General features: G+C 44.0%; 3 protein-coding genes across 3 annotated transcripts; all 3 read right to left on the bottom strand.

Moving 5' to 3' along the window:
* Positions 1-1,772: 1,772 nt before the first annotated feature.
* Positions 1,773-5,034, bottom strand: cldnk (claudin k). Its single transcript, XM_052049562.1, has 2 exons — positions 4,472-5,034; positions 1,773-2,716 (listed from the first exon to the last, which is right to left on the bottom strand). The coding sequence occupies exon 2, from the start codon at positions 2,587-2,589 to the stop codon at positions 1,942-1,944; it is 648 nt and encodes a 215-aa protein (XP_051905522.1). The 5' UTR covers positions 2,590-2,716; positions 4,472-5,034; the 3' UTR covers positions 1,773-1,941.
* btr02 (bloodthirsty-related gene family, member 2) lies at positions 4,880-10,232 on the bottom strand. The gene is made up of 7 exons (XM_052049541.1): positions 9,607-10,232; positions 8,768-9,042; positions 7,394-7,471; positions 7,058-7,309; positions 6,841-6,988; positions 6,730-6,756; positions 4,880-5,616 (listed from the first exon to the last, which is right to left on the bottom strand). The coding sequence occupies exons 2-7, from the start codon at positions 9,035-9,037 to the stop codon at positions 5,072-5,074; spliced, it is 1,320 nt and encodes a 439-aa protein (XP_051905501.1). The 5' UTR covers positions 9,038-9,042; positions 9,607-10,232; the 3' UTR covers positions 4,880-5,071.
* A 125-nt stretch (positions 10,233-10,357) lies between these two features.
* LOC127590112 (GTPase IMAP family member 7) lies at positions 10,358-12,722 on the bottom strand. The gene is made up of 2 exons (XM_052049554.1): positions 12,639-12,722; positions 10,358-11,674 (listed from the first exon to the last, which is right to left on the bottom strand). Exons 1-2 carry the CDS (start codon positions 12,655-12,657, stop codon positions 10,650-10,652), a joined length of 1,044 nt encoding a protein of 347 aa, XP_051905514.1. The 5' UTR covers positions 12,658-12,722; the 3' UTR covers positions 10,358-10,649.
* Between the last annotated feature and the right edge of the window lie 548 nt (positions 12,723-13,270).

Here is a 13,270-nt window from a genome sequence, read left to right on the forward strand (position 1 = left end):
TGGCAACCGATTCAGGGTGTCCCCCGCCTACTGCCCGAAGACAGCTGGGATAGGCTCCAGCACCCCCGCGACCCTAGTGAGGATCAAGCGGCTCGGAAGATGAATGAATGAATAAACTACAGAACACCATGCATCTTTTTCTGAGACCCCAGACCTAACAGGAATTGTGATTTTTTTTTCAGGTGTTTATTTAGTGAGATTTTTATCGATCAATGGCTTTATAACTTTTGAGATCAAGTAGCACCTAAAAATAGCTTTCCAAGTAACACCACCACGACCAGAATTAAAATGTAGTGGAGTAGAAGGCATAAGTGCGCATCAACAATGAGGCAGAGGTTTCATTCCTGAACGTTATGCACAGTTTGAATATTAACACTGAACTTAAATATGAGGAAAAATAAAATATACTGCACATAAGAATTAAATAAAAAATGGACATGGTTAAAAACAAAATCTTTTGGGAATTAAACGTAAATGTACTTAACTTGCTAGTTTGGTGTCACTTGGTGCAACTGGTGTCTGGAGGCTAATTTCAGGAAAAGCGGGGTTGAAAATAAAAGTATAGAAAATAAAGTAAAATACTGCTTTGAAATCATATTATATGCCTTAATTTAGTATGGCACTAATTATTCTGTGTGGCTCTCATGTAAACCCTGCCTTGATCAGCTATTCATCTGCACCACCACAACCCAGCCTCAATGCCCATTGTCATTTAAAATATGGTTCGATTGTACAGTAGCTGCTTTACTGTGCTCAACAGTGAGTCTCAATCAGCTTTGTCCAGGCTGACGTCGGTCATGCATGAGTCACTACCTGGCACCCGAATCACTAGCGCTCATTGTTATCGTAGTGCATCACCAACTTGTCTTGTATTAATTAATCCAGCTCCTGTTATGGAAATACAAAATGAGCGTTTTGGTTTGAAATGCAAAATATATTATTGTGTAAATAAGATGGAATATTTTGGTTCTTTCTGTATTGGGTGGAGGATGGCAGAGATGACACTGCAAGCATAGACTCATTGTTCTATTGTTCTACTGTGCCAGGGCTAAAGCCACTGAGCTGCTTATGTGAAATGAACAAGACAAATGTATGTTCAAAAGTTGGGGGTCACCCAGATGATTTCAGGTCACACAGTCACCGGTGATGATATACTACAATTCAACCCCAAAATGTCTTTATTTTTCTTCAAAGAAAATAATATTTTTTTGTTTCCTCCCACGTTCCAAAAACATGCATCGTAGGTTGATTGGTCACTGTAAATTGTCCCTATGGTGTGATTGCGAGCGCAAATGTTTGTTTATCTATGCGGGCCCTGCAATTGGTCGCCAACAAGTTCAGGGTGTGCCCCGTTGACTGCCAGGAGACGGCTGGGATAGGCTCCAGAATGCCCATGACCCTCGTGAGGATAAAGCGGTTCAGATAATGGATGGATGAAAATGTCCAATTAACTTTAATATTAATTGGATTCACAGTTGTAGTGCTGCATGATTGTGCCTTTGATTTCTGTTATATGCTACTGGGTTTTCTCTGGCTACTCCAGCTTCTTCCCACATTCCACAAAAATGCATCTCAGGTTCACAGAAGATTTAAATTGTCCTTTGCGATGCCTGAATGGAAAAATGGTATACAAAATGGATTGATGAAAGAATCCTCATTAGAAAAAAACTGCTTTTTATTAAAGAACGAGGGCATTTTTAAGTGGCCCAAACCTTTTCGATTTTAGTGTCAATGCTAATAAAAAACGGGAAAAGAAAAACTATTTACACAAATAAAGGCCAACTGTTTTATTGTATTTTACAATGACATACATAGAAGAAAAGGTTATTTGATCAGAGGTGGAGTTCAATTTTCTCTAAGCCTGCTGGAAAATATTAAATATCAAGAGGAGGGTGAAACCGGCTTTTCATCAGTTGGGAGGAAACCTTGAAGTTGGCCATGTTAGACGTAGCCTTTAACCTGTGAGGCCGGTGCCCGACGGGGGCTGCTTTCTCCACTACTGAAGGTGGGCGAGCCGGGCATGCCGGGCGGACTCGAGCCGGCATACAGCAGAGACCCACCGACCAGGAGCAACCCTGCTGCACCCCAGCCGATGTAGAGCCCCGGGCCCAGTTCGCGCTTGTGTGGGGCGGCCACGTGTGGGTCGTAGAAATCCCTGATGATGGAGTGGGCGGTCCAACAGACGGGAACCAGGAAGAGGAAGCCGGCGACAGCAAAGAGAACCCCCGAGATACGGGCGATGCGCGCCTTGAGGCTGTTGACCCCCACGCACTTGGTGCACTTAACGCCGAGCACCCCTAGAGCCAGGGCCACGGCGCACAGCATGACCGAGAGCACCGTGAGGCCACGGGCAGCCTGCATGTCGCTGGGCAGCGCCAGCATGCTGTCGTAGACCTTACACTGGATCTGACCCGTACTCTGCACGATGCAATTCATCCATAGGCCTTCCCAGATGATTTGAGCGGTCACCAAGTTGTTGCCGATGAAGGCAGTGACTCGCCACAGCGGCACCAGGATCACGACCGCTCCAGCCACCCAGCCCAGGATGGACATAATGAGGCCTACCAGCTGCATGCCCGTCGTCGCCATGTTATTTGAATGCGGTGGTTTTGAAATAAGTCCCTGCTTGTTGAGTGGAATCCTTCAATCGTGTTCCTCTGCTTATTCCTTTGTCTGTGGGTGATGATGTCACTTGGCTTAAACCAGGACGGGTGATCTAAAAACCATAAAATGACCAAAAACAAATGTTTTATCACATTCTACTCTGGAAGACAGTAAAGAGCATAGAATTATATTTGAATTTGGGACCACATATTGTTTACTTAGATGTTTTCAGACCATCTTGTTATTCTCTGATGAAACCGAGCGAGAAACTGTTGGCCATAATTCACCAAAAGACCATCAGACTAAAAGTGAAGCATGCAGGTGGCAGCAACGTGGAGGCGACTTCATGGAGGGAAATATGAACAGCTCCAAATAGCAAATAACAGTCAGTGTTAGGGCGGCCCGGTAGTCCAGTGGTTAGCACGTCGGCTTCACAGTGCAGAGGTACCGGGTTCGATTCCAGCTCCGGCCTCCCTGTGTGGAGTTTGCATGTTCTCCCCGGGCCTGCGTGGGTTTTCTCCGGGTGCTCCGGTTTCCTCCCACATTCCAAAAATATGCATGGCAGGCTGATTGAACACTCTAAAATTGTCCCTAGGTGTGAGTGTGAGCGTGGATGGTTGTTCGTCTATGTGTGCCCTGCGATTGGCTGGCAACCGATTCAGGGTGTCCCCCGCCTACTGCCCGGAGACGGCTGGGATGGGCTCCAGCACCCCCCGCGACCCTAGTGAGGATCAAGCGGTACGGAAGGAAGTCAGTGTTAGCAAAAAAAAACCCTTGAGGCTTTTACAAGGAAAAGCCTACTCGAACATTTGAATTTTATCAGGGGTTAATTATTATGTGCTGATCCCCATTTAAAATTAGTTTTATGATTTATCTTGGTGGTATTTTTATGTAAAAAATAAATAAATAAAACTGCATTTGAACCAGGCCAAGTAAACATTTTATATCCACAGCAGGCTCCAGCTCATCTGTGACCTTCATGAGGAAAAGCACTACAGAAAATGAATAGATGGATGTATGGACAACGCAAAGACTACGCGAGCATATGGTTATCATAACTATTTGGAGCCGGGTCTGTGTTTAGTGGCGAGAAAGAGAGAAAGAATGACAACAGAGAAGAAACAGAGAAAGGCCTCCTTTGACAGGGGGGTTGTCTGTGGGAGTCGAGCTAAGCGGCTAACCTTGGAAAAAGCATCCGAGCTGCTTGGCGAACACAAGCGAGCTTTCATGGAGCCGTTTTGGAGTGGGCCAGAGTAAGAACTACGTCAGTCAGTATCCACATTCGACCATTCCTGGGAATCAAATGGTCTAACGATGCTAATATAAAGCCTTTGAATATTGATTCATTGCTTGCGGGGAAAAGAACCAATCTCAAAACGTTAGCTGTGGATGTGAATAGATATTGATGGTAAGAGTCCCATTTCTTTTGGGTGAATAATGCATAGATTCTAAGAGGACCATTCAGAGCTATGCAGAAGATCTGTCTATTCAATTGGATCCAGATCAGTAGAAGCCTCTTGACTGCTATTGATGCCGTTCCATTTGGCTTTTTATATTTCTGGTGTAAAAAGTCTGGTTGAAAAAGCGGAATCAGAACAATTTCCTTTGCGACCTATAAAATAAGGCTGATGCTGTTTTTACTTAACTGATGATCATATCTCAACCTACATGAGGCCTAGTTTTTGAATGTCTAAGAAAAATGTGAAGATCATATTGACAAGTGCACACAATGAACCCCTCGGAGGGCACCCAAGCTATGCAGAAAGACAACTGCAAAGGAGACATTTATGTCACTCAAAAAACATTTTGGGAATGATTTGAAAACAAAAAACAATACATAACAAAAAAAAAACCTCAATGTATTTACCTTAAATTGGACTCTCCCTGTCCTCAGTGGCTCAGCAGATCAGGTGGTCCGACGCCCTCGAGGTGCGATGGGTGGAGTTTAATGGTTCCACCAACAGGCAGCTGGCGTCTGAGCCTCGATCAGCGTTAAGTGGGGACGAGATGTTGCCTAAGTGGTGTGGCAGCAGGCACAGGCATGGAAGTCCGTGTGTGTGTGTTTGTGTGAATGCATGAATGTGTCTCCCGGTGCCTGGTGTAAGAGCACAATAAGCCGCTGTTTGACTGTGGACAACTCCACCTCCCTCGCCCGCTGTCCCAGTACTGCTGCGGTCTTGTGTCTGCTCATCTTCTGGCTTCGTTGATGTTTTCAAGTGTAGAACACTTCTGCTTGAGCTCTTACCTCATCCCATCCACCAGCCTCCTCTTCGGGCATCTTCTGTGCTTCCTGCCTGGCTGTAATATTTTCAACATCCCTTGACAGTCCCCTTAAACAGGACAAAAATGACCCGGGACTCCTTTGTCTCAAGAACGATAAGTGTAGAAAACAACCTTGACATGTTCGGGAGAAGTGTGTCCACACTACAGAACTGTAAAAGGATCACAACCTTCTCTTCCAGTGTGATCAGATGCTGCAAAAACTGGAGCTAATGATGAGCGGCTCAGCATTTCTGCCACCATGCAGCCGACCGGGACAGAAGAACGGGTGCAGGCTGTCTGTAAACGTGTCAGTGAAGGTGTGGATGTGGATGCCCGTCTCGGCGCAGTAGAAAGACACGCGGCCTTCGGCGTAATCCACATAGACGGCCACCTTTCTGGGCCTCTGCTCCAACGCTACTGCACTCGCCGGAGATGTGTTGGCGACGTACTGCCCGCCCATTTTCAGACTCAGTGTCCAGAAACCGTTGGCAGGGCAGACGGTGAAGCGTCCCTTCCTGTTGATGGACTCTCGGACCGCGCCCAAGCTCCATTCCGTCTTGTCGCCGACCTCTACCTCCCAGTAGGATCTCCCGCAACTGAAGCTCTCCTTGGCGAGGACGTTGGCCACGCGGTCGAAGCGTTTGGGGTGGTCCGGCACCTCGTGGCGCTTGTCGCTCTGCCTCACCTGTTTTCTGTCATCGGAGACTGAAAGGGTGGGGTGGGCCGTCTTGGCGCTTAGATTGACATCCACTGTAACAAAGGGAGGTCAAAGTTCTTGAGCATGAAGTATATTTGGGCTGTCTGAATTTCAATTTCTAACAGATTGTTTTTACCATGAAATTTCCAACACTGAATTTTAGAATGATAACAAAAAATAATAATAAAGTAGCCTACAGTGAAACCTCCAAAAGTTTGCTTGTTTGGAAATAATAAATACACTAGATGGAGATTTTATAGACACGTTATTCTGCAAATGTTTGGTTTTACTCCAAAATGTGCTGCTGTCTGCCACAGCTCACGTCCTGACAATCACACAAAGACTGGCCAAAGTCACATGTTAGCCTAACAGGACCTGCCTCTTTGAGACACATGCATATTTGTGATTAGGAATTTGCAATAATGCCTGTTGATAGATTTTCAGTTTCTTTCCACGACTATTTGCTGAAAAAATGGCCTCAGCACTGTTTTCCTATTCTTAGGCCCATCTGATATAAAAATGTGTTTTGTTATCATCTTGCGGCATCGATAGGCAACTGCAAACTGCTTTTCATTATTTATTGCAGGGCTCTTTCCTTTGCACTACAATACATGCAGTGGTTTCCTTGCATTTTATGCCTGCAATTGTCCCTTACTGCATCTAAATGTATTTAAAGCACAAGGAAGTGGTAAACGTTTGATTTTTTTTTCTTCTTCATATTTTTGTTTTGACTTTTGGCGTAGTCCCTGTCAGTCATACGGTTTCTTTATATCAATGCTTTTCACCTTTGTGCAGGTAGGTTTGGAATGTGATCGGCGATGTGACCCTCATTCGAGGTTCTACTGATATGGAAATAAATCTCTGCCAGCTGAGTTTGACTTTGAATTTCTGATCAAATTTCCTTTTACCATTTAAAAAAAAACACTTGCAATTAAAAAAAAAAATTATTTGTGGAAGCTGCTTTGGACTGAGCACTGCTGAGGCTTATACACTTTTGATATGCCTGATAAGTCTCGACTTACTCTTGTCTATTGGTTACTTCCGTTGTTTCCTATGGGAAAATGTGTTTCTATATCCAAACATGCAGACTTTTAATCTCCTGCTGTATTCTATTCTGATAATTTAACACAAATTCGAATCGACTGTATGTGCATAAAAAGACTCACCAATGTATCTCTGAATTCTCTTAAGTTCTGCCAATTAAAAAGAAATACATACATCAGTGTATTTGTGTAGTGCATCATAAGATGCTCAAATAAGACCAACTACGAACTGACCGGATTTGGATAGCCTGTTTACTTCCATCTTTATCTTAGCCATCATTTCCGACAGTGCTCTCCTGGTGACCCCAACACATGGGTCAGTTTCTATGGTAACCATGGACCAATCCTTAAACTGGATCGCTTGTCCAGGAGGTACAATATTCTGGAAGAAACACACAGGTGGTCAACGTCACTGTTCTGTCTGTGATGGTAGGAAGAAGAAGGTACTTACCGTGGAATCTTCTTTTAATTCATCCTGCTGATCACTAGTTTTTTCAGGAACCAGAGAATCGGATACGGCAGACTCCTTTGTCAGTTCCCGGATCTCCTGCTCCAACTCCTCCACCAGGTTCTGGACTTTCTTCTGTTCCTCCTTTTGGCGCTCTTCGATGGCCGCCACCACTGCTTTGTGGCTCTTCTCCATGGCGTGGACGAGGGCTGAGAAGACTTTTTGGCTCTCGCGCACTTCTCTTAGGTAAGAGCTCTGCTTGGTTGACACAAAACCACCATTCAGCATTTAGTAAGAGATGTCACGTAGGACTGATTGTGGATTGAGTTTCAACCTTACCTTTTGGAGCTCAAGAGAAGTCTTCAACCTGTCTACCTTCTGCAGCCTCTCTTGAATCATTTGCTCAACATTGATCACCTAAAGCATGACACAAATACCCAAAAGATGCTTTAAACTACAACCTGCAATTCCCTCAGATATTACTGACTAACGGTGGTTCTATGATTGGAGTGTTTCAACATTGACCCAATAGTGTAGGGGTGTCAAACTCATTTTTTGGCACAGGCCACATTTTAGTTACTGTTTACCAGGAGGGCCGTTGTGACTGAAACCATATCTAGAAGTCAAGAATAAGTGTTGATACAACTACAGTAATCCCTCGCGGTTAATGGGGACCAAAACCACCCGCGATAAACAAAAATCCGCGAAGCAGCGTCCAATTAACATAAACAGGTAAAAAAAAAATTTTAACGGTCCGCGAGAAGCTGCAAAACAACAGCGAGTCACAGAGCAACATACTGTATACAGTACTGTACTCCATGTACATGTAAAAAAAAAAAAGATAAACAAAGCGCGAAGTAGCGAGGGATCACTGTATTGTTTAAGTTACTATCATGAGGGGTAAGAGCAAGAGGAGCAACAAGAACATGTTTAGAATATATCGCTTACTTATTACCAATGAGAATTTAGAAATAGAAAGGACCATGGGCGTTGACATATTTGAGCTGCTTTTGCGGGCCGCATAAAATGATGCAGTATGCCAAATCTGGCCCTCGGCCCTTGAGTTGGACACCTGTGCAATAGTGTAAAAGGCAAGGAAGCAAAACAACTCCACTAACATAAGAGGAAAATATTAATAGAGTGTCACTCTTGTGTTCGTTTGTCTTTCTTTCTGCCAGCTGTCCACTGCCTGGAACATGACACAAAATGTCTGGATTGTATCATTTGGGAGTCTGGGGAGGGGAAAACACTTAAATGTCAAAATTATAGTATTATTAATCATAATCCTAATAATATTGATGCATTTATGTTTGTCTGCCCATTTGTGCGTTCGTTGTCTAGATGATGACCAAGAATGACCGATTTTTGATTCTGTAGGATTCTGGAGTGGGAAGAACAGATGCTTTGGCTTTCAACTCGGCATGAGCACCTATTTTAGTGTTTTATGTTTCAGTTGTTTTACTGTATATCTTTGATTTTTATGTGTCAACTGTACATTCAGTGTATCTGTGTATTCCGCCTTCTTCCCACATCCCCAAAACATTCATATTAGGTTTGTTGAAGGTATGATTGGTATGTTTTTGTTGTTGTTGTCGTTCTTGTTGTTTTGTTTACGGTAAATGTGCCTATTTATTGGTTGGCAACCGGTCCAGGTTCGACTCCACCTCTCACTCTAATGTGCCGCATATAACTGGATGGTAGAGAATAACGCACCGTTTCTTCATCTGGTATCTTTTGTGGTTTGGTCTTCTTGTAACTGTCCGAGATTTCGGCAAGGATATGGTTGACGCTGAGGTCGGGCCTGTTGGCGAAGAGTCGCCGGCAGCACGGGCAGTATCTGGACTGGTGTCGCATCCAGTAGTCGCAAAGGCAGGACAGGCAGAAGCTGTGTCCGCACGGGGTGGTGACTGGACTGCTGAAGATGTCCTTACACAGAGAGCACAGCAGGGACTTCTCGGGGAGAAGGCTGACGGTTGACGCCATTGGGGCTGAAAACGGCAGCGAGGAGAGGATGAGGCAGGACAGAATTCCAGTCATACTGTCTATTCTTATAAGGGTGGCGGCTGAGCTGGGACCGTCTGTCACCTCCAAATATCTATACTCCCTTGAAATTTATCTTTATGGTTCCCGGCCTTTTGGAAGACGCCTGATGAAATATATTGTAGTCCTTACCACCACGGTTCAGATTGAGCTCCTTCCCGCTAAAGTGCAATCTTACAAAGAATGACTGCAGTTATTTAGAATATGAAAAGCATGTGGACAAACAGGTACAGGCCTTGCACGGGTGACTACTGTACTACATCGCCGAGGAGCTAAAATGCAACACAAAATTGCAACTATGGAAATCTAATTATTTTTGTTTCAGGTACAGTTGTCCTCGTTGTCCATTCAGGTTTGACTCCCACCCATCTCACATATAGAATATTTTTTTTTGTGTTCATGAAATATTTCAATGCCTCACGTGCCATATAGTAGGTAGTGTTTGATTCTAAATGAAGGAGTTAAAAATGATATTAATGATGTTAAAAAGATGTAGTAAAGCGTAGCCTCACCTGTCCTGCCCAGACGTCTGCTCTTGGCTTGTCTCTCCACAGGCTCAAAGGTAAACAAGGAAGAACACTTTGAACGCACGAAGGTGTGTTGGGTAGTCAAACATTCTCGACTAGAACAAACTCCACCCGGATGGATATCTGAGCTCCTTTATAGGCAAACACTACTGGAGGCTGGGCTTTAAAATGGTATGAGGTTCACTACAGGCGTCGAAAAAGGGTTGTGTGACGTATTCTCAAACCTAGGAAACGGAATTAGACAGCTCTAGTTGTTTTGATCTACACATGCTGAACAGTTCATTAGGTAGAGCCACAAAATCTCGTGCCAACGCCGTCTCAAAAACATTGCCTTTACAATGACAAGAATGAATGTAAGACTTAACATTCATTGTTAGTTATTGTTAGGTTGTTAGTTAAACATCAAGCTAAAATGATGTTGTATGAAAGCAGTTCGTTGTTCTGCCTGTCATGATAGGTCCCTGGCAAACATGGATTAAAAAAAAAAAAGATACATTATTAATAAGGTTCACACCAAGCGAGTAAAATGGGATGATTTCTTGCAGGGCTTTGTACTGGCGTGTCAGCATTAGAGCGCCTTGTTGCTGCGCCGTGTCAAAGGCCCACGGTGACCTGTGGGATATCGCCCATTTGCTTCAGTTAAACCTTAAGTGGATATATTTACATGACTTAAACTATGCCGTTACGTGTAGGCATAAGAAAGATGCGAGAGGAAGTAGCATCATGTTTTCCAGGTCAGAGAAGTGTTATTTTATTGACAGTTGAGCATAGTGAGGTTTCATTTCATTCCGTTGCTGCAATGGAAACAAAAGCTGATTTGTGATGACTTGAAAGATCATTTGAAATACTTCTATTGTTTGAATTGTGACAAATTAGACAGGGCCTTAACAACACTCTTCTCTGTGATGAGTCCAATTTCCACAATTTTCACTTTACTGGAACTTTGAAATTAAAACTGAGAATTGTTATTTTCGTTAAGGTAAAAATAAAGGTAAAGGCGTTGTGCTAATTAATGTTGGGTGCTGCGGTCAGGGCCGAGGCGTTGCAAAGAAGCGATTGATGAAGATGGAATTGAAGTTGAGTCTGGCGGGTGGTGCTACTCTGTCCTCCATGTGCTTTGTGGCCACCTGAGCAGCACCCCCTGCCGACGCGCCCAGCGCTCCACCGATGACGCCGTACAGCACCATTCCTCCTGGTCCCTCTATAGACCCCACCAGTGCCCCCATCACGGCCCCTACGACCACGCCTGAGCCCACCCCTCTCACCAGGGACGTCCTGAGCCAGCCATTGTCCACTTCGGCCTTGGCCCTTATCTCTGCGCTTATGCTAGCTGTGTGGGCGTCTTTGCGCCGGTACAATTCATCTGACAGGTACTTCTTCTCCAGCTCACTCCACGCTTTCTCGTTATCCGCTGCCATCTTCTTCATGAGTCTTTTTTCCTCCTTCTTAACACTGCGCTCGGCCTTCTGGAAGGTTCCGCTGGAGAAGCAGGCGCCGCCCAGGGAGGCCACCATCCACTCGATTTTCTGCAGAAGCTCCTGCTCACGGCTGCGGTCCCGCCAGTCCTTGCTGAAAATGTAAAAGCGGCCACCAAAGTCCTCAATCAGATGCCTCAAGGGCCAGTCGGTGTTCTGCACGACACCTTCCAAGGCCGAGCTGTCCGGGCTGCCATCGTAGGCGAGGAGGACGATGCAATGTCTTAAACAACGTCTTCCAAAACGTCTCATCATGAGCTGTGGGGTCCTGATGTCATTCGGTGAAATTTTCTCCATGTCGAAGGCCACCAGAAAAGCGTGGGGACCGGGCACTGACAAGCATTTGGACCTCCTCAGCTCCATCTTCCTCTTGACGCGAGATATGTCTTTGTCATAGAGGTTGGGGGCGCTGATCACGGCCACCCGCCGCCCCGCCAGCTCCCCCAAAATCTTACGGCTGCCAGAGATGCTCGTAGTGTCCCGAGGGAACTCCTCCCTCCCCATGATAACGTTGGTCAGCTGGAACTGAGACGGTCCGCTGCTGCCGACAACCATCAGCCTCAGCTCCAAGGAGGACCCTGTGGCGACGAGGCTGATTTCAACACTTGCTTACTTGATTTCAATACCATTCTCCACTTGTGTTTATATACCATATTGGCCCGAATATAAGACGGTGTTTTTTGCATTGAAATAAGACTGAAAAAGTGGGGGTAGTCTTATATTTGGGGTTTAAACATTATACCCATTCACGATGCTAGATGGCGCTAGATATCAATGAAGCAAATGCTGAACTTGACTTCTCAGGCCAAAGTGAACCCTGTCACGAAGAATAAAAATAAAAATAGCGGTAGCACGAAGAAGAAAAATAAAAAAAATAGCCGTAAGAAAGAAAAGAATAGAAGAGATAACAGAAAATGGAGAAAATGATAGCGACAATCTGGAGAAAAGTGGGTCAAAGATCGGCCAGTTTAACCAGCAGCTGAGGAGAAGTGATTATGTAATTTACATTTCAAAAATCAGAAGCCATTCATTTACGAATGTGATTGCACTTTAGTTTACATATTTAAATGTTCAGATATGATTTGAATGAGCCAAAATAATATGCTTTTTCTCTCAAATATATTGTTATAATCATTTTTTTCAGAAATAGTGGAATTATTTTCTGTATAAAAATGAATTTGGTGTTCAAAAAGTCTTTTTTTCAAACTTGAGTCTTGAAAAAGAGGGGTTCGTCTTATAATCAGGGCCGTCTTATATTCGGGCCAATACGGTAGTTCAGTATGTACAAAAGATCTGAAAAATGTCAAACACTGTCTTCACTCTCATTATTTTTTGTCTGTCTAACTTCGCAAAGATTTTCAAGTTAGAAATGTGCTTCGTCCATGGCATCCCAACGTATTCAAATAAATCATGTATATTGCCACAACAAACACATATCTGCTTATGATCATTAAATTAGCTTGACAGTATTTTATAATGATGACCCACAACCCTTTGAACTCCGCACCCCACAATAAATTTGTGTACCTAACGCAACCTTACCTTTCCTCCTCTTCTCCATTTGTGTTGTCAAGCTTCATCTAGCAGACAACCACGAGAACACACCCCAGATGTATCTGTGTCTCTCCCCCTCTCTCTCTCTCTCCACTATCCAGCTCGCTCACTTGCTGTGGTGGGTCTGCCTGATTTGATAATTGGGTGCATGATTTAATATCAAGTGGAAAATGTCCTCAGGGTGCAGAGGACAGTCATGCCTGCACATTGCATGTTTCATCATTGTCTCAATTATTATCCAAATGGCCTATATAGTAATAATTCAACATTTAATCTGTGTGATGAAAATATTACTGGTTCTTTCACAACTCATATTTGATCTGAGACTAATTATAATTTGTGTATTTCCTCATCACTGCTCTTACAGACACAGATCTTTGATAGCTATTTGTCAGACAGCTCAGCATAATCAATACAGGACTTCATTAAATTTGATCTTCTCCCAATGCAGCTCAAATGCAGACTCTAAATATAGAACGGTGTCCTTATGTGCTGTCACAGTGAGACAGACGCGATTACACAATCTGGTGTCAATACATGTTTTTTTTTTTATTTGATACTCATCTCCGCCCATTATGTAAGTGAAATATCAACCAATTTATTCAGTAAAAAATGTGCCA

The sequence above is a fragment of the Hippocampus zosterae genome, chromosome 17 (genome assembly GCF_025434085.1).
Source record: "Hippocampus zosterae strain Florida chromosome 17, ASM2543408v3, whole genome shotgun sequence".
NCBI classification, from domain to species: Eukaryota; Metazoa; Chordata; class Actinopteri; order Syngnathiformes; family Syngnathidae; genus Hippocampus; species Hippocampus zosterae.